Source organism: Elephas maximus, chromosome 6 (genome assembly GCF_024166365.1).
Source record: "Elephas maximus indicus isolate mEleMax1 chromosome 6, mEleMax1 primary haplotype, whole genome shotgun sequence".
Lineage (NCBI taxonomy): Eukaryota > Metazoa > Chordata > Mammalia > Proboscidea > Elephantidae > Elephas > Elephas maximus.
Genome location: NC_064824.1, coordinates 69,039,536 through 69,065,141, shown reverse-complemented (window position 1 = coordinate 69,065,141; position 25,606 = coordinate 69,039,536). Strand labels below are relative to the sequence as shown.

General features: G+C 38.6%; 1 protein-coding gene across 4 annotated transcripts in view; it reads right to left on the bottom strand.

Annotated features, from left to right (window-relative positions):
- Nucleotides 1-1,997: 1,997 nt before the first annotated feature.
- The window catches only part of ERICH2 (glutamate rich 2), a 50,511-nt gene continuing 26,902 nt past the window's right edge, over nucleotides 1,998-25,606 (bottom strand). For all 4 annotated transcript variants that reach the window (XM_049887405.1, XM_049887406.1, XM_049887403.1 and 1 more), the window contains 3 exons: nucleotides 17,838-17,895; nucleotides 6,474-6,545; nucleotides 1,998-5,835 (listed from right to left, as the gene is read on the bottom strand). In XM_049887405.1, coding sequence (XP_049743362.1) covers nucleotides 5,714-5,835; nucleotides 6,474-6,545; nucleotides 17,838-17,895 — 252 coding nt within the window. In that variant the 3' untranslated portion in view covers nucleotides 1,998-5,713. The remainder of the gene's footprint in view (nucleotides 5,836-6,473; nucleotides 6,546-17,837; nucleotides 17,896-25,606) is intronic.

The window sequence follows — 25,606 nt, the reverse complement described above, 5'->3', positions numbered from 1 at the left end:
TACTCCCTATCCCCTTCCCCAAGAAACACAGTGTAAAACATTAGGTCATAGTCATAGCATGGCTTTCCTCTACTTAAAGCCCTCCAATGATTCCTCATCTCACTGAGTAAAAGCCAAAGTCTTTACAGTGCCTACAAGGCCCTACATCGTCTGGTCTGGCTACCTGTTTGAGTTCTTCTGTTACTCTACCTCAGTGACATTGGCCTGTTTCTTGAATTGCTGTTTCTTGAACATTCCAGGCATGCTCCCACCTCAGGGACTTTGCAATTACTGTTTCTATGCTCAGGAAGCTCTTCCCATAGGGTTTGTTCCATCTCATTCTGGTCTTTATGCAAATGTTATTTTTCAGTGAGGCCTTCCTTTATCCTGCTACTTTAAATTGCAATTCCCACCTCTCCCATGGCACTCCCTATCTCTTATCAGCTCTTCCCCATAACACCTTTTACCACTTGGCATACTGTATATTTTACTTAGTTATTGTGTATGTTCATCTCTAATAAAAATTATTCTTAAGATCTTTGGACATGTTATCAGGAGGGACCAGTCTCTGGAGAAGGACATCATGCTTGGTAAAGTAGAGGGTCAGCGATAAACAGGAAGATCCTCAATGAAATGGACTGACACAGTGGCTGCAACAATGGGCTCAGGCCTAACAATGTGAGTTGGTGCAGGACCAGGAAGTGTTTCGTTCTGTTGTACATAGGGTCATAATGAGTTGGTACCGGCTTGATGGCACCTAACAACAACAAAGATCTTTAGGTGGCCCTCTAGGTTTGCAAGCAGAACTGAAAGAAACCTGGCAACTGCAGAATGTTCAGCTTCTTTGCAACAGTTCCTTTGCTACATCTGGATTCAGATGAGGAGGCAGATGAATGAGAGAAGGAGGAAAAGAGTCTTAAGAAGTCAGAGCCACCTAGCCAACCCCAAGGGGCCTACAAAGGAGCAGCCAGTTATATTAGTATTCAAACCATTGCTTTAACAGTTAGCAAACAACAACAAAAGAGAGCTCGATTTAGAAATTTTAGCTTGAGGCAAGTTCCTCAAAGTATTCTTAATTTCATTCAGTGGCATATGGCTTTTACTATTCTCCCTCTTATTTCCTTTCATTGGCAGGAAGTGAGCAAGAGAAGGTGGCTTTAGGATGGCAATGTCTGCTGATTTAAGTACTCTGCTCTCAACTTTGGTTGAGGTCCTCTGATGACAACAGGTGTCTAGAATTTGGTGTCTGCTATGATGGGGAAGAGGTTTTCTTTCTAGAACATACTTCCAGTGGTGGACAGGGAACTGTAAAAATTGATCTTTACAGAACAGTCATTTTCAGGTAGTCCTTTTTGTAGAAAGATATTTAGAATAATTTTTATTACTGGTGAAGATGCACTTAGGGATCTGAGGCCATGAAACATCAAAAGGCTTGTTGCAGAGTAGGAGGAAAACTGAAGTATTAAAAAAGGGGGAAAGGAATTCATGACGTTAACCAACTATTAAAAGCATATTAGTATGGAGTTATGCAGCCATAGGGACTACATAATAAATGCTGAGAAAACTCATTTGGGCCTACTGGCTGTGGACTGCAATTATCCCTCCTTCAATTATCCAATTAGGAATAAGGATAAGCACATTTGTAAGGGTACTAACTGGCTAATGTTCTGTAAGGATCAGCAAGTTTCTTTCTCAGATGACATTTCTTTTCTGAACTTAATGACCTATTTACTTAGTTATTAATGTCTACCTTCATCAGAAGCTTCCAGCATACCAAAATGGGTACCAAAGCCCATGAAAATGCCTTATATATAATAGGCACTCCGTGAATATTGTTTTTTCTTTCCTTGCGTTGACTTCTTCTGCTCCTAAGGTTTTTCCTTAACGCTTTTTAAAAGTTTATTAAAAAAAAAAAAAAAGTACTTTTTTTTCCCTTTAAAGTAATGTTAGGTTGTTAAAGAAGCCTAAGATTTTCAAATGAAGAAAAATGAACTATCATCACCCAAGCACAACCACGGAAAGCATTTTTATTAATTTTTTTCCTGATCCTTCCCTTTCCACGTATAGGATAATTTAAAAGTTCTAAATTACAAGAATGATACATGCAATGATTAAAAAAAAAAAAAAATTAAGGGAATAAATAAAAGGTGTAAAATGAAAAGTAAAACTCTTCTTTCCTACTTCCCACTCTAAGTTCCATGCCCCAGAGATAACCATTCTGATCAGTTTCAATTTGTAACTCCACTCATACTGCTACTGCCACAAGGAACCACCTATTGCCCTTCCCTGGCTTTCAGTGGCCACGAACCCTTGGGGACTTGGCTTACACACCCTTAGGGGATGTAGGTCACTCTCAGTTAAAAATAAGACCTAAAAAAAAAAACTGGCTTAATCATAAGAAAATTCATTGTCTTACATAAGATATTGAGACATAGCACAGGCACTACGTTAGAGTTGGTTGATTCAACCACTAAAAAATGTCATTAAGGATCAGGTTCTTCCTTCTGCTCTGCTGTCCTAGCACTGGCTTCAGCGTAAGGCCTACTCAAAGTGCTAAGATGGCTGCTAGTAGCCATTGGGGTGACATACTTTCTTGTTCACCCCTAGCTCCTCCTCATGCTTTACCAGCTAAAATGTGTAGCAAAAACTAGTGGCAAGGAGGGTGGGATTAGCATGCTTACTTTAGACTATACCAGACGACCACAGTGCTGTCTGGTATAGACTGTCTGGTTCAAAAGGGTACATTTTAAACAAGCCTATAACAAATCTTATCTCCCAGTGCTTCACTTCACAAGCCTCCCCAAGTTTTGCACACTTCCCCCTCCCCGTTACCACAGCAACTCACATGCTATGACAAGCTAGGAGTTCATGATGACAGTTGATCAGAGAAAACTTTGCCCTCCTCAGTTTGGCCTGGGGTGGCCTCATCTTACCTGCCTCTTGTGAATTCTCATTACCACATGATATAGGACACTTGCCCAGAACCCCAAAACAATTCCAATGGATCTGGACTTTACTTCACATCTGGCACCATGCATACTGTTCAGGTGCTCTCCTTTGATCAACATCAATACTTCAGGCAAATACCACAATTACATACATCTTACACGTCAACCAGGGTAAAGTTCAAAGGAAAAGGCACATTTCGATTAAACAGAATGTGGGTTATCACCTTGTTCAATATACATGGAAATGTAACTGAAGACTATTAAAGGACCACCACTGGAGAACAAAGGAGAAGCTCCCACACAGGGACTCCTTGGGGCAGAGGTCCAAATGTCACATAAACCATGGATACAATTTTTCTTTTTTTTCCCCATGGATACAGTTTTGTAATCTGCTTTTAAAATTTACTTTAAGGTTATATTATACACATTTTCTAAGTTATTAGACAGTGTTCACTTCATAAATTATCCTCCTTTCTTTAATCTCTTCCTCTCTACTTGCATCTAAGGGAGGAAAGCACAGTGGTGAAGACCAGGGCATTAGAGGAGAATGATCTGGATTTGAATCTGTCAATTATCAGCTATGTGCCCTTTATAAGGTTACTTTTAATCGCTCTGGGCCTCAGTTTCCTCATATGTAAACTGGAAATAATAATGTCTAGTCCACACAGGTGTTATGAAAATTAAATTCATTAACATATTAAATGTTTAGTACAGTGTCTAACACATAACACGCTATCACTACGTTATCATCCTTTCAATTTAACATGCTCACCTTAAACATTTCAAAAATAATACACCTTTTACCCTATCTTCTCCTCCAACAATACTTCTTCTTATTTCCTTCATAGTCAAACTCCTTCTCGTTTTCTCATGTCCAGTTTACTCACTCACTGAAATATGGCTTCCCCCTTCCACACTCAACTGACACTACACTCCTTAAAGTCAACAACCACCTCTTTGTTGCTATTCAATTACATATTTTAGTTTTTTTACTTGTCCTCTCTGCAACTTTTGGCTGAGTAGATCTTTCCAGGCTTTTTGAAACCTGCTCTTGTTTAGGTTTCTGTGGTGGTACTCAATATCAGTTAAGATGCTTTTGACAGCAAGTAAAAAGAACCTTAATCCAAACTGGTTTACACAATAAGAAAGTTTATCTCACGTAACAGAAAGCTCAAATGGAGTTTGGCTAATGGGGTAGCTGTTGCACTGGCTGAACATGATCAGGGACCTAGCTTCTTTCTGCTCTAGCACTCACAGCATCAGCTTTATCCTGAGACTAGTTCTCCTCAAGATCAGAAGACAGCTGCCAGCAGTAACTGAGACAGCATGCTTCCTGGTTCTTCTCCAGAGAAGCGGAGCAATTTCTCCTCATAATCACGAAATAAAGTCCTTGTCTGATGGGGCCAATGTAGGTCACATGTCCTTCTCTAAAGGATAACAGTCGCCAGAGAAATGCCATGTACTGACTGACCGAGGGCGATGTCACATTTCCTGAGTTCCATGGCCATGTGTGTGAAGTGAATATGTGAACAGAGTCAGGGCTCTCTTAGCAAAGAAGAGGAAAGGAATGGATGCTGAGTACGCAACCACGAGTAGCCACTATATTCTCCTTCCTGACTTTCCTCCTGGTTGTTCTCTGTCTCCTTTGTGCATTTCTCTTTCTTAGACTAACACTTAAATGTTGGTGATCATAATTCTATCCCTGGTCCTCTTCTTGTCAGACTGCACTCTCTCTGTGGGCCATTCACTACTCCCACCTTTGATTACTATCTCTAAGCTGATGACTCCTAATAAAGGTATATATCTTCAGCCCAAATGTCTTTTCCAAGCTCCATACCATGAATTCCAAAAAACTAGCTAACATTTACCCATTATTTTCTGTGATATGCAGAATAATGCTCTCCCTATCCCCCTCTCCAAAAGAAAAGATACCCACGCCCTAATCTGTAGAGCCTGTGAATATGTTAGGTTACATGGCAAAGAGGAATTAAGGTTGCAGATGGAATTAAGTTTGCTCATCAGCTGGCCTTAAGGTTGGGAGCTAATACTGGAGCATCCGGGTGGACCAGTGTAATCTTAATTGTCCTTAAAGTAGAAGAGGGAGGCCAGAAGAGGGAGAAGCAGAGAGATAGAAGCATGATAAGGACTTGGCCAGACTTCGCTGGCTTTTAAGATGGAGAAAGGGGGCCATGAATCAAAGAATGAAGGTTGGGCTTTATTTAAAAGCCAGAAAAGGCAAGGAAATAGGTTCACCCTTAGAGCTTCTAGAAGGAATGCAGCCTTACTGACACCTTGATTTTGGCCCACTGAGACTGATTTTGGACTTCTGACCTCCAGAACTGTAAGAAAATAAATTTTCATTGTTTTCAGCCACTAAGCTTGTCGTGCCTTGTTAGTCACAGAAAACTAATACACTTCCCATACTCAACTTGTGCCAGTGAACTTCCGTCTTCTCTAGAGTGGATATAATAACAGTACTACCTCTTGGGGTTGCTGAATTAATTAAATATATGTAGAGCCGTTTGAACAGTACCTGGCATGTAGTTGGTGCTGTCAGTATTTGCAATTACTGTTTTCCTCTCTGAGGAACTCACATTGACCTGATGACTAATTATTAAGAAGGAGCTCAAACTAAGGAGGTGGATAAATTAAAGGAACTCTGCAGCATATACGGAACAATTAGACAATATATAGTTCTCTTTATATTTCCGTGGTATACATTAATGAAAATTCCATGGTGTACATGCATGAAGCATGAAAATGCACAGAGCTTAAATCAGCATTCATCACCCATCTTCACATTCATCAGAGCTCTCTTCACTAGGCTCCTCGCTGCTTTCTCCTTCGCTCTCAACGCTACTGTCTTCTTCACTGTCTTCATCATCTTCCTCAAGGCTCTGAGTTTTCTCTGCCACAGAAAGAACAGAATTCCTTAAAAGGCTCTGTAATATTTCCATTCTTTGAAAAATCAGAATTCCCCTTGCCCTCCCCACAAAGAAATACGTATTTTTTGGAACATGATAAAACTAAGCTGAACTTTGCTAATAGAATGTAGGGTCAAAGAAATAATATACAGAAATATATTCCTGCCGACATAAAGATGTTTATGGATTTAAAGTTTATTTAGAACCTAGATCTATAATTTTTTTCTTTTTTTTATCGTCAATGTAATTCTTACTTAAATAGAATAAGAGGAAGTGAGATTTACAGTAGTTCATAGGGTATTTCCTTGGAATTGTGGGTAACCCCTTAGAACATGGGGGTGATTAACATGCCCTGCTTCCTCTGGAGACTCTGGTCCTGGTGCTTGGTGCCTGGGGAGCCTGCTTAGCTTGGGCAGTTCCATTCCAGAGACAGAAGGGGGTCATCATGGTTATATCCACAGAGGACAACCTAGTTTTCATTAAACCATCCAAGGCAGCCACTGACCCTTTTCTTAACTGCTTCAGGGAGACGCACTTTGGCAATCTCCCAGGATAATGGGTTTTTAAGTAGCGACTGCTCATAGTTCTATAAGAAAGAAAGAATTTCAATTTTTAAATTTACCTATCAACAGCACTTCTTCAATAAGTGAGAAAAACTCTTTGGCCTCAGGATTTTCTGGTTCATAGATAAGGACTGAAAATGGACAAGAGAATGTGTTTATTATTGGTCAAAGTGTTTCAGCACACAGGCTCTTAGAATGAGATTGAAACTGTCAATCAGAGCAAGTGAAAATATACAAAGTGATGAACACCAACAATTACACCACAGGTGTACCTACATGCAAACAGAGAAAATTCTCCACTTATATATATACAAGCAGTCCCCGACTTATGATGTATCTGAGTTACAATGAGCCACACTTACGACCATCTGGTTTTTTTGTACACCTTACTGTTCATAATATGTACTACACACATGTTGCAGTACATGATTTGCTGATGTTATTATTCCCAGATGTTCATTTGCAGATGTTTATATGTAATTTTTCCAACCGACAAATACAAAGATCAGATTTATAAAGATACTGATAATAAAAAGGCAGTAATGACAAAAATTAAAAAAAAAAAAAAGAGGTATTCGACTTACATCAGAACCAATTTATGATGGAGTCATCAGAACAGAGCCCTGTTTTAAGTACAGGATTACCTGTTTAGTGCTTAGTAAGAGAAACAATCCTCATTGTACTTACTACTTCCTAGCCAAAGAATAGGAGCCCTGGTGGTGCAATGGTTAAGAGCTCAGCTGCTAACCAAAAGTAAACCCTACGGGGCAGTTCTACTCTGTCCTATGGGGTTGCTATGAATTGGAACTGACTCGAAGGCACATAACAGCAACAACAACATCTGAACAATGAGCCCTGGTGGCACAGTGGTTGAGTGCTTGGCTGCTAACCAAAAGGCTGGAAGTTTGAACCCACCAGCCACTCCATGGGAGAAAGATGTGGCAGTCTGCTTCCATAAAGATTACCACCTTGGAAATCCTATAGGGCAGTTCTGCTCTGTCCTATAGGGTTGCTCTGAGTTGGAATCTACTTGATGGCAATGGGTTTGGATTCAAAGAATGCCATCTCCATATGGTTTCCCTATAGGCTAGTAACCAACTATTTCTTGGATATAATCATTTCCCAACAAGGAACAAATCCTGCAAAACACGGAGACTAGGCTAGTAACGCTGTGTACCCAGAGGTCTGTTAATCCTTCATCTCCTCTCACCCACCTGTGGTCTATGTGACACCCTTTACCAAAGGCTTCATGTGAATATAAAGGAACAAAGTTTTTTAATGCAACCCCTCCACAGTGGAGATGCTATTTTTTAAAAAACTCATCTTTCAAATAGGGAAAACGGATGTTACTTCTTTCTCTTCATCTTGACAACCTTTACCCTAGACTACATTCTAGTCATCACCTGTTTAGTGTCCACCCCTCTTCATCACCAAAAAAAAAAAAAAAATCCACTGCCCATGAGTCAATTCTGACTCATAGCATCCCTATAGGACAGAGTAGAACTGCCCCATAGGGTTTCCAAGGAACGTCTGCAGGGATCTGAACTGCCAACCTTTTGGTTGGTGCCAGTAGCTCTGAACCACTATGCCACCAGGGTTTCCCCTTCTTCATTGGACCCATATTTTTAACACTATTCCTTTTTGCTGATCCTTTATGTGACTGTGTGTGGTGCGATTAATTACTTTTGTGTATGGCCTTTCTAGCCATTGGCTTGTAACTCTCACTGAGGTGACTGCGTGATAGGGTAGTTGTAGCCTACCAAGGGGATTGGTCAGTTCTGCTTTAAAAGAGAGCCAATTTCAGAGCAGAGAGTAAGGAGCCCACCACCACCAAGGGAGGGGAGACCCAGCAGCAGGAGAGAGACCCATCAGCAGAGACCCAGCAGCTTTGGGCAGAGGCCTACGGCCAGGGAAAGTCATGCCTGTCAGTAGAGCTACAGAGAGGCTGTTCCTGATGGAAGAACTGTACCCTGAGTGTTGCTGAGCCTGAACTGTAACTGTTACTTCCCTAATAAATGCCATAATCGTGAGCATGGTCTGTGAGTTCTGTGTAGCCACTGCAATGAATAATCAAACCCAGCAGAGAAGTAGAGAGCACTCTGTGAGGGACGGCTGGTGTCAGAATTAGTAAAGACGGTGGACAGAGGAGGGGTGTCTGGCTTCCGCCTCAAAGGATCAGCCTTGGGCTGTTGATCTTGATTCTCCTTCCCCGCTCGTGAAGTTAGAGGAGGTCAGACACTGCCTCCAAGCCATCTTCACACTGTGTCATCTTTCCTTTGGACCAAACCAATAGATTTTTTAGGCTAGTTGGTAGGCTACCAGCATCCTAGCTGCCAGAAAGATTTACAGATTTTGTTTCAGAGTGTTTTGGACTATTTTATTTATTCTTTCAGGTCTTGCTGTATAGATCTCTTTCTACCTTTTTCCTACGAATAAACCAAACCAAACCAGTTGCCGTCTACTTGATTCTGACTCATAGTGACCCTACAGGTCAGAGTAGAACTGCCACACAGGGTTTCCAAGGAGCAGTTAGTGGATTCAAACTGCCAACCTTCTGGTTAGCAACCAAACTCTTAACCACTGCACCACCAGGGATCCATTTTGTGCATCATCCATTTAATGCAGTAACTCCTGTGTGATATCTTGGTGGCCCCCAGGGGGCACTGAAACATCAAGTGTGCTATTCACCAGGCTGAAGGAGGTAAATGTGGATGGTTCCATTAGGCCCCACCGGCTCATGTGACCCTACCCCATGGCTTTCATCCTGGCACACTAAACCAGTATCTCTACTTCCCAACCCAAGAACATAACTAACAACTTGATACCAATCTGGGTTAGCACGATTGTGCGCCTACTAAGACGCCGTTTTTAAGGATTCTATATTATTTTCAAGAAGCCCTGGTAGCACAGTGGTTAAGTGTTTGACAGATAACTGAAAGGTTGGCAGTTTGAACCCACCAGCAGCTCCACAGAAGAAAGATGTGGCAGTCTGCTTCTGTAAAGATATCAGCCTTGGAAACCCTATAGGCCAGTTCTATTCTGTCCTATAGGGTCTCTATGAGTTGGAATCAACTCAACAGCAATGGGTTTGGGGTTTTTTTTTTTTAAAAAAAACAGGTATTTTATACATCTTTAAGGTTTCTAATAAAGTAACTTTTTATACATTTTAAACTAAGGTATACCTATCATGAGTGATCTAAACTTTTCTCAGAGACTAAGTCTCTAGCACAGAACTTCTTCAACTTGTTCCTTGAGACACTAGTTTCTTAAGATGCTAACAGTATCTGGAAACCTAGGTTAAATAAAGTTAATCAGGTGAAGTTTAAAATCAGAGGTAACTGCAGCATTTTATAGAACCATTAATATACTCATTTCCTTTCTGGCAGAGCACTTATTTAGAAATCTTGAACTAATACTGTTTGGAACACAGTTTAGAAAATTTCACGTTGGAATTAGGATTGTCCCATGGGATTGGAGTACCGGATTGGGTAATTCCACAGTTTAACAAAAATTAATGGCTATTGTCAATTTTCAGAGTGGGGGAAAGGTACCTGTTTAAGGTACCTTAGCCCAACAATATTCATTCTAGGTGACAAATCAGAAATTCTTGTTACACTTTGACAGTCTAGTAGGGTTTGCAAAAACATGAGAGAAGCTTCTTGTACATGCTGAAGGTTGTTCCTTAACCTTGGCTCCATGAAAGGAAGCAGAGCCCAGGTATGGGCCTTGGAGAAAAGACTGCCAGATGTGAATCCTTGTTGTCAGCGTCTAGCTGGGTGGCCTTAGAGAAAATATTTAGTATCTCTTACCATGGTTTCCCTATCAGTAATCATACCATCTACTACACTGGGCTATTTTGATGGGTCACTGAAATAATGTAGATAAAGCACTTAGTGCAGTCCTTGGTGCACGGTAAAGTGTTGAATGAATGTTGGTTATCATTACTTTGATCATATCAATTGCCTTATGTACATGTGAAAGCTGGACAATGAACAAGGAAGACCAAAGAAAAATTAATGACTTTGAATTATTGTGTTGGCAAAGAATACTGAATATACCATGGACTCCCAAAAGAATGAACAAATCTATCTTGGAAGAAGTACAGCCAGAATGTTCCTTAGAAGTAATGATGACAAGAGACTTCATGTCACGTACTTTGGACATGTTACCAGGAGGGACCAGTCCCTGTAGGAGGACATAATCCTTGCAAAAGTAAACAGTCAGCGAAAAAGAGGAAGACCCTCAATGAGATGGACTGAGACAGTGGCTACAATGATGAACTCAAATATAGCAATGTTTGTGAGGATGGCACAGGACCAGGCAGCGTTTTGTTCTTTTGTACATACAGTCGCTATGAGTCGGAATCGACTCGACAGCACCTAAAAACAACTAATTGTTACTCTTCCTGGAATGATTCTGGGTTAGAGAAAGGCTTCGTTTTTTCCCCAGCTTTCATTGGATGTTTTTGTTTGGTTGAAGGGCTGGAGCAGGGAAGCAGGGAGGTTCTGCTGCCTTTCGGACTATTAGCTACTCAGACTGGGGTCTATTTTGGGACAGAAAGTATGCTCATCTTGTTCACTGTTGGATCCTCAGTAGAAAGCCTGGCATGTGCAGGAGCCTCCGAACATTAAAAACTTGAATGAATGAATATAGACATCTGAGTAGGAAGCTGCCTATTTTCCACCAGAAAGAATAACACTGTAGCCTAGGAGGAACGGGTGCTTCATTTTACTTAAGATTAAATAGAAAACTCTTTTAGGAACTATCCTTTCTGAAAGTACACTTGTATTTGCATTAGACTTAGACTGGTAAGAATCACTTTGCTTTTTAAGCCATTATTCTTAAACATTTATGATCATAATTAATGAAGCAGATCTTCCAGGGTCGAAATGTTTTGTGTGTAGATGCTCAGGTGGCCTGTGAGCAGAAGTGTGTGGTGTCCTGTAGGACTGAGCCTCTGGTTCCTGTCTTACAGGTGAAGTGAACAAGAAATAGGAAGATTGATTTGCACAGTTTCACAGTCAATCATAAGATGAGCTACAGAAAGTACTGGGGCTCTTGACTTTCAGTCTCATTTAAAAACCATTTTTCCAGGCTGCCTCCAATGCCTGGCAGGAAATGGCAGGAGCAGAAATATCAGTTCTGCATGGGACAGCAGGAAAATGGCTGAGGAAATATTAGGACCATATAAAACCTGTGTGGAAGACAGATAAAATTCAAGCTTATGCCAACAGATAAAATTTATATAAATTTTTAAAAAGGCAGAACAAAGAGAAAGAGCCCATGGGGTACTTGGGATACCAGGTCAGAAGCCCTACAGCCAAACAAAGATATTAATGACTGTATTGAAATTGGACAGCAAAAAAAAACATACCCAGAAACAGCAGTTTTAGTCAAGAAAATGAATATGTAAAGCATTTCTGAAGAGACAAGGATACATTATTTTAGACAAATGAATTGCCTTAGATATAAATAAATATCCTAGTCAAGCACAGGTGCCATTTCTTGTCTGATCAATCCATACAAGTTTATCTTTTCTAAGTCTCTGTTTCCTTGGCCAGAAAAACAAGCTTGTTAATCAAACGACAAATGAGAATACAGGGGAAAATCACAGGCTTTCAAGTCAGACCTGGGTTCTAATCTTAACTCTATGACTTAATAGCTGTGTGACCTTGTGCAAGTCACGTAGCTCTCCTCTCTAAACCTCAGTTTCCTCATCTGTAAAACTGGGTTAATAATATCTGCTTCATATAATTGTTTTCAGGATTAAATAATGTATTCAAGAATGCTTCCATATAGGTGCTGAATACACACACACATAAATACATAAACGTGCATACACATAATCCATTTTGGAAGCACAAATTTATAAATATACAGAGGGAGCTAGGAAGACAGAAAAAAGAGACAAAAGAATATCTATACTGTAAGCATTTAGATACAAGACACTCAGATAAAAGACATTAAGATATAAGATATTTTGGAGTCCATGCTAGACTGAAAAAAACATTTTATCTGTTGCTCTAAATACGTAGACGGACTCTGGGCAGCACTCAACCAAGTGTTCCCATTAACATTAAAGAACTACAGCGTCCTTCCCCAAGTCAGAGTCTGCCTCCAACTCTCCCTTCTTCCTTGATCCTTATTCAGTATTGCTAAACTTGGCCCTCCCTAATTTCTCATTCTTGCAAAGGTCTCTCTGTCCCAGGGGTAGCCAATCTTGTTTTGCATGGGTATCTCCAACCGCCACGATCCCTGGGCTTATGTGCCCAACTTCTTCCTCTTGGGAACAATGTTCTTTCTCAACTGGTTCCCCAGATCATGGTGCTTGTCTTAGGGCCCTCTGTAGATCCTTTCCCTATAGTCTAATCTTTGGTTTTAGAGGAACCACTATTTGACACTAATAGATAAGAGTGAATAGTTACTAAGTTAGCCAGTAGGGGTGAAAACCAAACCAAACCATGCCTGATGTCAGCCCTAAGAGGGTTCAGAGCATGTGTGTTTCCATTCCCACTCTCCCTCCAACTCTCAGCCTTGTGTCTGATACAGAGTAGGTATTTCATATGTATTTGCTGGAAGGAAGGAGAGAGAGAGGGAGGGACGAAGGGAGGAAGTTTTGAAAGGATATAACCCCATTAAGATAGATCAGTTTCAACTTTTTCATCCCCACTGACCTGGCACTTAGTGCATATTCACTGGGTCCACTCAGGTCCACAAGCATTTTACTGAGCACCTGCTGTTTATGTAGCACAGCAAAGGGCTAAACAGCCAAAGTGACTGACAGATGGGGTATATCAGTAGATATATTTTGTAAGTTTCAATCCGAGGCTTTCTAAAATGATTGATGGATATGGAAATAAAATATCTAAATTTTCCCACAATTAGGCTCCACAAGGAAAAAAAAAAAAAAAACAACAACCTCAGAGACTTGGGAACTAGATCTACTAAATCACTCACTTCTACCTTAGCTATCACAGGGAAGAAAGGGGGAAAGGAAGTAGCCTGGGTTCCAGTTCTGGCTGTGTCACTAACACCCTGAGTGGTACTGAGCAAGCTGCATAACATCTTTGACCAGTTTCTTTACTTATATAATAGAGGGCTGAATATATTTCTCTCTGAGGATTTCTTCTGATTGGAAATTTTATGTTTGTGGACTACCAGAAATATTTTTGACCAAAATATTTGATGGCTCTAGGGGTCAAAAGTGCTGAAAAGAAATTTAAAAAGGTAAATTACTTACCCTGATATAAAATAAAATTTAAAAAAACACCAGTTGCCATTGAGTTGATTCCAACTCATGGTGACCCCATATCGTATGTTACAGAGTAGAACTGCACTTAGCAGGGTTTTCTTGGCTATGACCTTTCAGAAGCAGATCTTTCTTCCGAGGCACCTTTGGGTGGGTTCAAACTGACAACCTTTTGGTTAGTAGTTGAGTGCTTAACCTTTTGTGCCACCCAGGGACTTCCTTGGATATAAAATAGGTAGTGTTAACAATAAAAAAAAAAAAATTAGCCAATGATTTAATTGTCCATTCATAGTGGGGATTCTGTGTGAAACAAGTAACGGTCAATCACCACAATTGCTATATTATGTTTTCACTTCAAGAATTTTTACCATGAGACTTAATTGTATACAATAATGTGTAAGTTAGTATTTTGAGCCCTATTTTTCAATAAGACAGAGTAGAACTGCCCCATAAGGCTTCCAGGGCTGTAATCTTTACAGAAGCAGACTGTCACATCTTTCTTCCTGGGACCAGCTGGTGGGTTCGAACTGCCAAACTTTTGATTAGCAGTCGAGCACTTTAACCACTGCACCACCAGCAGTTCCAACAAGGTTTTAATGGTAAATTTATCATTTTCTCTTTCAACGAATCCAAAGGACCTAAAGGCCAGAGGAACTTTACAAATCTTTTATTTCACTCAGTCTGTGCCTTCTATAAATAAGAAACGGAAGCAGAGAGAAGAGATGACTCACCAGAGGTCTGAACAGCTGCTCAGAAGCAGAGCCCAAGCTAGAGAGATTTGGGGAAATCAGTACAAACGGTAGCATTTTAAAAGGGTTCTTCCCTTTTCTATTAAGTGTGATCATTTTACCTCCAAGGGCCAATATTTTTTCCTAGAGAAACACCTCTTAGTTTATAAGGTAAATTGATAAGAAAAGAGTTCATTTAATACAATTCTACTTTATGCCAAAGAAGTCCTCATGGTGCAATGGTTAAAGTGTTCGGCTGCTAACCAAAAGGTCAGTGGTTTGAACACGCCAGCCACTCTGTGGGAGAAAAGATCTGGTAATTTGCTCCCATAAAGATTTCAGCTTAGGAAACCTTACGGGGCAGTTCTACTCTGTCCTATAGGGCCACTATGAGTCTGAATAGACTCAGCACACAACTTTATGGCAAACTTTAGTTAAGAGTAAGGGCTTTGAAGACGGACATCCTTCCGGGTTTGGCACAGCCACTTGTCAGTCATGTGACTTTGAAAAGTTATTTTACATTATGTCTCAGCTCCCTTTTCTTACTTTCTATGATTATTAGGAACTCTGGTGGCACAGTGGTTAAGAGCTCAGCTGCTAATCAAAAAGTCAGCAGCTCAAATCTACCAGCTGCTTGTTGGGAACTCTATGGGCAGTTCCACTCTGTCTTATAGGGTTGCTATGAGTTGGAATCAACTCGACCAAAACAGGTTTGGCCGTTTGGGTTGATGGTGCAGTGGTTAAGTGCTAGGCTGCTAACTGAAAAGTCGGCAGCAATTCAAAACCACCAGTTGTTCCACAGGAGAAAGATGTGTCAGTCTGCTTCCGTAAAGCCTTGGAAACCCTATGGGGCAGTTCTACTCTGTCTTATACGATGGCTATGAGTTGGAATTGACATGACCACAACAGATTAATAACAATATTAGTCTCTGTGGTAACACTTTACCCACCCACCACTCAACCATGAGTTGAGTCCAACTCATAGCTACCCTATAGGACAGAGGAGAGCTGCCCCATAGGGTTTCCAAGAAGTGGCTGGTGGATTAGAACTGCTGGCCTTTGGTTAGCAGCCAAGCTCTTAACCACTCTGCCACCAGGGCTCTACTGCTCTCTACTTGGTGGAAAATATTTGAGTTTTTCTTCTCTGACAGGTTTCCACTTACACAGGTTACTGCTTTCGCAGGTTTTACTGTATCTCAAAAGAGATTGACTTAAGACATACTCTATACTAATACTGTGTAATTATAATAAAGAAAACTCATTCTCAAATGGCATTATAACCACAGGTGTAAGGATTAGGATTTACAACACATATTTTTGGGGTACACAATTCAATCCATAACAGTGGTAGAGTCGGCCACCAGCCATTTTCTTCCAGGGGGGTTTATGTTAGTTGGGAGTGTGCGCTGAGGATCACGCTTGGTCATACGGAGGAATGGTGGTCATGCAGGGCTAAGCAACAATTTAGAAACTTCAGGGGCTCCAAATGCACAGGTGGTTCCCCCATAGTACATATGCTGAATTCTAGGGCAGTAGGGGAGGCTAAGAAATGTTTTTAAGGTAACTGAAATCTCCTATAGTTTTACAGTATTTAAGAGACAAAGTCACCTACTCAAGAACTTTACCAAATTTGGAAGTGGTATAGGGGACCGGCCAAAAGCACAAAGCTCAAAAACTTCAAAGGACAGGCTGAATCTCCCTCTATTGTTTTAAGCTGAGGAGTTAAGAGACCTGCCAAGCTCTCAATCAAAATCTAGGGAGGGACATATCCAAGTGATAAGGAAGAAGTGTGGGAAAAGTCTTACTAAAGCTGTACCCACGCTGTTATCCAGCCCAATTCATAACTGGTTTGAAGTGATCAGTACCTTACACTATCTAAAAACAAAACAAAAAAAACTACATCCATTGCCATCAAGTTGATTCCGACTCATAGTGACCCTATAGGACAGAGTAGAACTGCCCCATTGAGTTTCTAAGGAGCAGCTGGTAGATTCAAACTGTCGACCTTTTGGTTAGTAGCCGAGCTCTTAACAACTGCACACCTCATCTAGTAGAGCTAAAAAAAAAAAAAGTACTTCAGTCTCTACAGTTCTTTTATTAACAGTATCAGGCATATAATGAAGAATTACTAACATTTCATAGGCAGGAAAAGGGGACTGCTGATACTCAAGAAGAAAAAGTAACAACAGAAAAAAAAAAAGAAAATAGAAGCTCACCCAAATTTGATCCAGATATTGGAGTTCACAGACAAGACCCTTAAAATAGCTATGATTAATACACATGAAAAGACGCCGAATTTCAACAGAGAACGAGAATCCTTCAAAATCATCAAATGGGCATTCTAAAACTGGAAAATAGAATCTTTGAAATTAAGAAGTCACTAAATAGCTTTAATAGCAGATTGGGCAGAGCAGACGCCAGGATAAGCAAACTCAAAAATAGATTAACAGAAAATAGCCAAAATGAAGTACAGAGGAAAAATATGGAAACAACAGAGTGAGTGTAACACCATGAAAAAGTCTAACTTATTTGTAATTGGAGACCCAGGAAGAGAAGAGAAAGAGAACAGGGCGGAAGTGATATTTGAAAAGATAATGGCCAAGAACTTTCTTAGCTGATGAAAAACATTAACTCACAAGTTTAAAAAACTCAGTAAATCCTAAAACAGTAGAAGTACAAAGAAAACTACAACTATTTTGAACATCAAGTCAGACCACTAAAAATCAAGGACAGGAAGAAAACTAACATGTTACTTATCTACTCAAAGCCCTCCAATGGTTTATCACCTCACTCAGTGAAAAAGCCAGTCCTTAAAATCTGCACCACCCCCTAACCATACTCTGACCCCATCTCCTATCAGACGTCTCCTTTCTCTTATCTTGTTCATTCTGTTCCAGTGACACTGACCTTGCTTTTCCTCATCAGGTACATTCCCACTTCAGAACATCTGCATTTGTGATTCGCCATGCCTGAAACACATATCTGCCAGACATGGTTAGCTTACAAGTCTTTGCTCAAGTCTTTCAGCAAAACCTCCCTAGACCATCCTATTTAAAACTACTCTGCTTCCTCCCAGTATTTTATATCTCCTCTTCTCTATTTTTTCTCCACAGCACCTATAATTTATGACTCAACTGCACTGGGTGTTTATTAGTTTATTATCTGTCTCACACGAGAATGTAAAATCCACAAATATGAGATTGTTGACTGCTGGATTTCCAGTGCCTAGAACAGAGCCTGGCACATGCAGGAGCTCAAATATTTGTGGAATAATTACATGTTATGTAAGGTTGACTACTGTGTTACCTGACACTTCCTTATGCTTTCTTTAAAGACATACAGTTACTAACCCATTATCAGGAGGGTAAAGAATCTGACTTATTTTCCAATGGTGGGCATTAGTCTATAGACTAAGATTGGAAAACATAAAAATATTTTATACTTACTCATCTGACATAATTTTTTCGCCAGATGGTAGTCTCGGTCCATTTCTGCTCTCAAGAACTGGAAAACATTAAGAAATTCTTTGGATAAGTTGTTTCAGACAGAATTTAAATGTCAGTTATGAACACCCTAGAAAATATCCCATTAATGATTATTTTGTTTTTAATATTTACACAGTTTTCCAGGAGTGAGTCTCTAATCAATCATCAAGGATATTTAAGGACCTCTTTGCAACTTGTCTACTAACCAAAAGGTTAGTGGTTACAACCCACCCGGCCTCTCCAGAGGAGAAAGACTGGAGATCTGCCCCTGTAAAGGTTAAGGCCTAGAAAAGCCTACCGGGCAGTTCTACTCTGTCACATAGGGTTGCTATGAGTTGAAATCTACTGGATGGCACGTAACAACAACAACAACAACAATAACATGGCAAGGTAAGAGGGGCATTAGTGTTTCAGTGGTAGACTTCTTGCCTTCCATGCAGAATGTAAAATCCACAAGGTTTGATTCCTGGCCAATGTGCCTCATGTGCAGTTGCCACCCACCTGTTAATGGAGGCTTGAATATTACTACAATGCTGAACAGACTTCTGCAGAGCTTCCAGACTAAGAAAGACTAGGAAGAAAGGTCTGGTGGTCTCTTCTGAAAATCAGCCAATGAAAACCATATGAATTATAATGGTCCAATCTGCAACCGATGGTGGGGATGGTGGAGGACTGGGCAGTGTTTTGTTCCACTGTGCATGGAATCACCAAGTCTGGTACTAACTTGCCAGCAGCTAACGGCAACATGGCAAGGTAACATGGAATAAGTATGATACTTTCTGCTTTTCTGCGGTCATACTGTATATGTACTACCTAGCAATTTGAGAATGAGCAGGTTGATTCAACTGGCTGGGATAGTAAAGACAATCACTTTATATTAATATCTCTTTAGTTCAGATTCAGCCTTCATTTGTGAACTTAGTCTATAATTACCTTGAAAACTGTTGGAAAAAAAAAGTTAGACTTACAACTATGCTTATTCAATATTTTCCAGCATTGTTTTTATATCATCTAGTTTTTTAAAATACTATTTTTATTATATTTTTATTGTTACAAGTAATACTTTTTTTGTATGCATGAAAATTAATTTTAAATTTCCTCTCTGTGCTCAATTAAAAAGTACCTATAGTTCTACCATCTAGAGACTTTATTTTTAACATTTTTATGTATATCCTTTTAGTATTTTTTCCATAAATGAACACATACAGGTTTATAAGAATCAGGATTATTCAGTAACTTTTAAAAAATAAACCATGTATCATGATCATTTTCTCTCCATGGCATTAAATATTCTTCTAAGCATTCTGCATCCCACCTTGGAGAGTGGTGTCTGGGGTCTTAAACGCTAGCAAGTGGCCGTCTAAAGAGGCATCAATTGATCTCAACCCACCTGGAGCAAAGGAGAATGAAGAACACCAAAGACATGAGGTAATTATGAGCCCAAGAGACAGAAAGGGCTACATAAACCAGAGACTGCATCAGCCTGAGACCAGAAGAACTAGATGGTGCTTGGCTACAACCGATGACTGTCCCGACAGGGAACACAACAGAGAACCCCTGAGGAAGCAGGAGAGCAGTGGGGTGCAGACCTCAAATTCTCATAAAAAGACCAGACTTAATGGTCTGACTGAGACTAGAAGGACTCCAGAGGTCATGGTCTCCAGACCTGCCGTTAGCTCAAGACAGGAGCCATTCCCAAAGCCAGTGCTTCAGACATGAATTACACTGGACTATAAGATAGAAAATGATACTGGTGAAGAGTGAGCTTCTTGGATCAAGTAGACACATGAGACTATGTGGGCAGCTCCTGTCTGGAGAGGAGATAAGAGGACAGAGGGGGTCAGAAGCTGGCCAAATGGACACAAAAATACAGAGTGGAGGCTAAGAAGTGTGCTGTCTCATTAGAGGGAGAGCTACTAGGAGTATATAGCAAGGTGTATATAAATTTTTATATGATAGACTGACTTGATTTGTAAACTTTCACTTAAAGCACAATAAAAATTTTAAAAAACTCTATACAGTACTTTTTACTTGTTTAGGCTACAATTTACTAAAATAATTGTGTATTATTAGCTAGATCGCTTTCATCAAAAATAAAAACTATACTTTGAAGATTATTCTTGCTTGTGTGCACCATATTCTGAAGCATATGCACGAACACTCATTTCCCCCATGCAACAGATGGAGCATGAAGTCATACAAGAGAGATACTTCTCACACATTTCCAAATATTTGATAAATACCCAGGAACTATTTTAAGAAATAGTTCTCTGCCAGCTTTCTCAGTTTCTCCCCACAGGTACTGAATTGCTTTTTTCTAATGTACATAAACTCTCCTAGAGACTTTTCTATAAATCATCACAATCCTACATTTCATCACAATTCTCACTCACATATTAATAAATGCTCTGTTCAACACATGCAACAGAATTCTCTTCTACTTTTAAAATCTGTTCCTGTCTGAGGTTGTCTTCATTTTCATCCCAGTTTGTGGTTTTCTTCCATATTAATTATGATATCTAGTAGTTTATCTTTTTTTTTTCCTAGATAACCGGTTCTTGAATTGACATATTAACTTGGTTTCTACTTTAACTCACCTCAGTTTCTTTAATGATTTTTTTTCTTGTTTTCTTTATGCTTGCTTCGCTCTTTTTCCAGTTTCCAGCACTAATATTTAGGTCATTCATTTTCACACTTCCTTGAATCATCACCATCACCATCATCATCATTACCAAGGTATTTGAAGCTTTAATTTCTTAAAAGTTTCAATATTCAGTGCTGTGGTTACTACTTTCTAAATAGTTTGTTTTCCTTTTTAATTCAAGAGTTATTGGGACAATATCTTTTAGTTCTAAGTGGTTTTAACTTATTATTGTTACATTTTTGTTATTAACGTCTAGCTTAATTGATCATGGTTAGAGAATGTGACCTGTTTATATTTTAAAAATCTTTTTAGCATGTAACTTCTGCATATATTTAGGAGAGAATAGTATAAAGGAACCTATGTACCCAATTCTCAGCTTCAAGAATTGTGAACATTTTGCCAATCTTGTTTCATCAATGTTACCATGCATTCTTTAACCATTTCCTCGACTATTTCAAAGTAGTTCACAGATACTATATTATTTTATTCATAAATACTTTGCTATGTATCACTTTAAAATAAAAGCACAACCACAATATTGTTATCACACCTAACAAAACTAACAAGAATGTATTAATACCATCTAATATCAAATTTTTTTTTTTTTTTTTAATATCTAGTCTATTTAATGAACCATTATGTTAATACTAGTATCAGAAGAGAAGGAGTATATAATCAATTTTAAAGGTTCTTTGCGTTGAACTATTTTTTGCTATTGTTAATATAAAATATATTTCATTTTAACAGTTCAAAACTCAGTCAAAGTAGAAATTCATGCAATGAAGATTTAGCCAAAGTCCTTCAAGAGAATTATTTAAGACCACAAAAATTAACCTGAAGAAAGGCTAAAAACTTTTGGTCCTATATTAAGTTATTTGTGACATTCAAAATAAAGAGATGGTTAACAACCAAACATAAAACGTGAACTTTGATGGGATCCTGAATAGGAAAAAAAGTTGAGCAACAAAAAAACATTTTAAAGGCAAACTGGAAACTTGAATTTGGACTGGATACTATATGAAACTGGGGACTATATTAAATTACAGAATTAGTGTTAATTCTCTTAGGGGTGATAATGGCATAGCCATTACATTGAAGAATTAAATTATTCTTAGGAGACTCAGGCTCAAGTATTAGGGGAGAGATAGTTTATGATTTCTGCAATTTACTTTCAGATAGTTCATCCAAATATATATGTGTGTACACCCTATCAATCAAAGGAGAGAGAGAACACAAATCTAGCACAGTGTCAATAAGTGGTAAATCTAGGTAAGAGTATACAGGTGTTTCTTGTTTTATTTGTTCAACTTTTCTCTAGGTTTGAAATTTTTCAAAATAAAAATGGGATGCGTTCTGAAAACAAAAGATCTTTAGCACAGGGACAGCACAACATATGAAAATAAGCAAATTCATATTGTTCAAATGTTTTTTTCTTTGTCTTTTTTTTTAATTGTACTTTAGATGAAGGTTTTATGACATTGGCTAACAACCCCACAAAACGTCAACTCTCCATTCTCAACCTTGGGTTCCCTATTACCAGCTTTCCTAACTCCTAGTACTTGTCCCTGGGCTGGTGTGCCCCTTTAGTCTAGTTTTGTTTTATGGGCCTGGTGAACCTCAGAAGTGACTTCATTACTAAACTAAAAGGTTGTCCGGGGGTCATACTCTCAGGATTATATTGTTTGAATTTTTATATGAAAATGAATTCATGGATTACTTTTATAATTAAATGTCAAAAAAGTAAAAGAAGAGAAAGCAAATGAGCAACTCAGGCCATTTGGTTATGGCAGATAAGGCCTTTGAATGCTCCATAATTCATGAATGATTTAGATGTATAGTCAACGGAAAGATTAGTTATGTGAAATTTTTCCAACACTTAGTATCAATTTTTTTTCTCCCTTGTTAAAAGCACCTTATACAATTAGAGAAGTTTCAAAATTTCCTACATCTGCTTTATTATAGAAGGAAAAAATAGTAAATATTTCTGATTTTCTCATACGATTCCATGGCTAGCATTTGAGTTAAACTGCCTAAGAAAGCAAGCATGTTAGCATTCTCTATGAGCTAAAAATCGAATTGAGGCTTCTGGCAGTGACAGAGTGAAAGAGACCAGATTTACTCTTCCTTCTTAACCAGAAAACTGGACAAAATGTATGCAACAACAGTTTTCAGACACTGGGCAATAAGTATCACAGCACAGCGATCTCAGAGAAAAGGAAAACAAACAAGGTGAGTCCTACAATTGCCTCAACTTACCACTTAGAGGCAGTTTCCAGGCTGTAGACAGAGAGAGAGAATCCCAACAGAGACCAGTGATCTCTCTGAGTTGAAATTACAGAATTTGGAGTCCAGAGAGGCCAAGGTAGCTACAATTTGCAAAGAGAAGGCAGCTGCATGAAGAGAGAAAGGGAGCTCCAGTGATCTGCAAAGTATCTCAGTAAGTCTTTGGCTGGCACTGATTTGCACATGAGTGTGAAGAAACTGAGGGTGGGGAAAGAATCCCTAGAATAAGTAGACACAACAATGACCAGACCTCACACAGGGCTGAAAAGAGCTCAGGTTCCCACCAACCAGTTTGAAAGACCTCCTAATACACATAGCATTATGAAGCATCTGCATAAGGGTTTTATCGTATCTCTACTATAACAGTGTCTCTATACTATAAAGGCTGTTTTGAATCCCCCTTAACAAAGCTTAAATGCAAAGTTCAAAAAGAGAAACCTGATTCCAAGTAACTTAATTGTACCCCAGAATAAAGTCCAACAACATTTAAATAAAAAATTAAAAAAAACTACCATCTAGGAACATAAAATTTACAATGATTGGGATTCAGTAAAAAATTACCAGCTATGCAAAGAAGCAGGTACCTACGAACCATAAGCAGAACAAAACTCAAATAATAGAAAAAAACAACTGACAAAGAAGATAGAATAATAGACAAAGTGCTAAAATAGTCATTATAAATATATACCATATGTTCAAGAAAACAGATGAAAACATGAACACGATGAGGAGAGAAATGAGATATATATTTAAAAATTTTAAATAGAAGTTCTAGACAATGGAAAGAAAGTCCAGACTGGGAGGCAATTTTTGCAAAACATGTATCTGATTAAAAAAAAAAAAAAGAACTTGTATTCAAAATACACAATTTTTCAAACTCAATAATAAGAAAACAAACAATCCAATTAAAAACTGGGCCAATGATATGAACAGATACCTCATCAAAGAAGATATACAGATGGCAAAGAAGTATATGAGAAGATGCTAAACATCATGTCATTAGGGAATTACAAATTAAAACAATAATATAATACCACCATATACTTATTTAAAAAAAAAAAAAAAGGCTAAAATCCCAAAACCTGACAATACCAAATGCTGGGGAAGATGTGGAACAACAGGAATGTTCATTCATTGCTGGAGGGAAGGTAAGGTGACAGCCACTTTGGAGGACAGTTCCGCAGTTTCTTATGAAGCTAAACATAGGCCTACCTTACCATGTGATCCAGCAGTTGTGCTCCTAGGTATTTACCTGACTGAGCTAAAATTTATATCTACCCCAAAATTTGCACATGAATGTTTATGGCAACTTTATTCATAATTCCCAAATACTAATCAAGATGTCCTTCAAAAGGTGAATGGATAAACAAACCATGGTAAAGCCATACAATGAAATATAATTCAGCAATAAAAAGAAATGATCTATCAAGGCAAAAAAAAAGATATAAAAGAACCTTAAATACATTTGGCTCAGTGAAAGAAGCCAGTCTGAAAAAGCTATACACCATATGATTCCAACTATATGACATTCCGGAAAAGGCAAAACTATACAGACAGTTGAAAGGTTAATGGTTGCCAGGGGTTTGGGGTGTGGGGGTAGGGATGAATAGGTGGCACATAGGGGATTTTTAGAGCAGGGAAACTATTCTGCATGATACTGTGATGGTGGATACATGACATTATGCATTTGCAAAACCCACAGAACTGTACAACACCAAGAGTGAACCCTAATGTAAACTATGAACTTTAGTTAACAATAATGTATCAATACTGGTTCATCAATTGTAACAAATGTACCACAATAATGCAAGATGTAATAATGGGGGAAACTGAGTGCAGGAGAGAGAAGGTATATAGGAACTCTATTTTATCTGCTCAATTTTCTATAAACCTAAAACTGCTCTTAAAATAAAGCCTAATAAATAAGTAAACAGGCTATCAGTAACCTTTGGGACAATATTAAGTGGTCTAACATGAGTAACTGAATTCCAGATGAAGAGGAGGAAGAGAAGTCAGATAAAATTTTTGAAGAATTAATGGTTGAATATTTTTCAAACCTGATGGAAACTATAAACAGATCCAAGCATCTCAATGAATAGAGGAAACCTGAAGAAAACCACACCAAGACACAGCATAATCAAATTACCAAAAATGATAGAAAATTTTTTTAAAAGGCAGACAAAACGACACATTATATACAGATGAATTACTGTACACATCTCATCTGAAACTATGCAAGCTACTAGACAATGGAGCAATTTTTTGCAGTATTAAAAAACAAACAAAAAGGTCAACAAAGAATTTTATGCCCAGCTATCTTATCTTTAATAAATGAAAATAAATTTAAGAGTTTTCCAGACAAGCAAAAGCTGAGAGAATCCATTACCATCACAAAACATTACAAGAAATATTAACAGAAGATTTTCCAGGAAAAAGAAAAATATCAGATGGAAATCTGGATCCACACAAAGGTATGAGGAACACCAGAAATGGCGTATATGTAGGTAAATAAAAAAAGACTGTTTTCCAATTTTTAAAAATATTTTTAACAGGTGAGTGACCACTTAAAAATAACATATTGTGGGGCTTATAACATATGTAGAAATATATGACAACAATATTACAAAGGATGAGAAGGTGGAAATGAAAGTGTACTGTTATGAGGTTCTTTTAACATATATGAAAGTATATAATATTAAGTGAAGGTAGGCTGTAATACCACAACCGGTGAGGCAAAATTGTTTTGTTCTCCACAGAATTAACAGTAGATGTTTAGGTATATTTTTTAGTGTGATATTTCAGG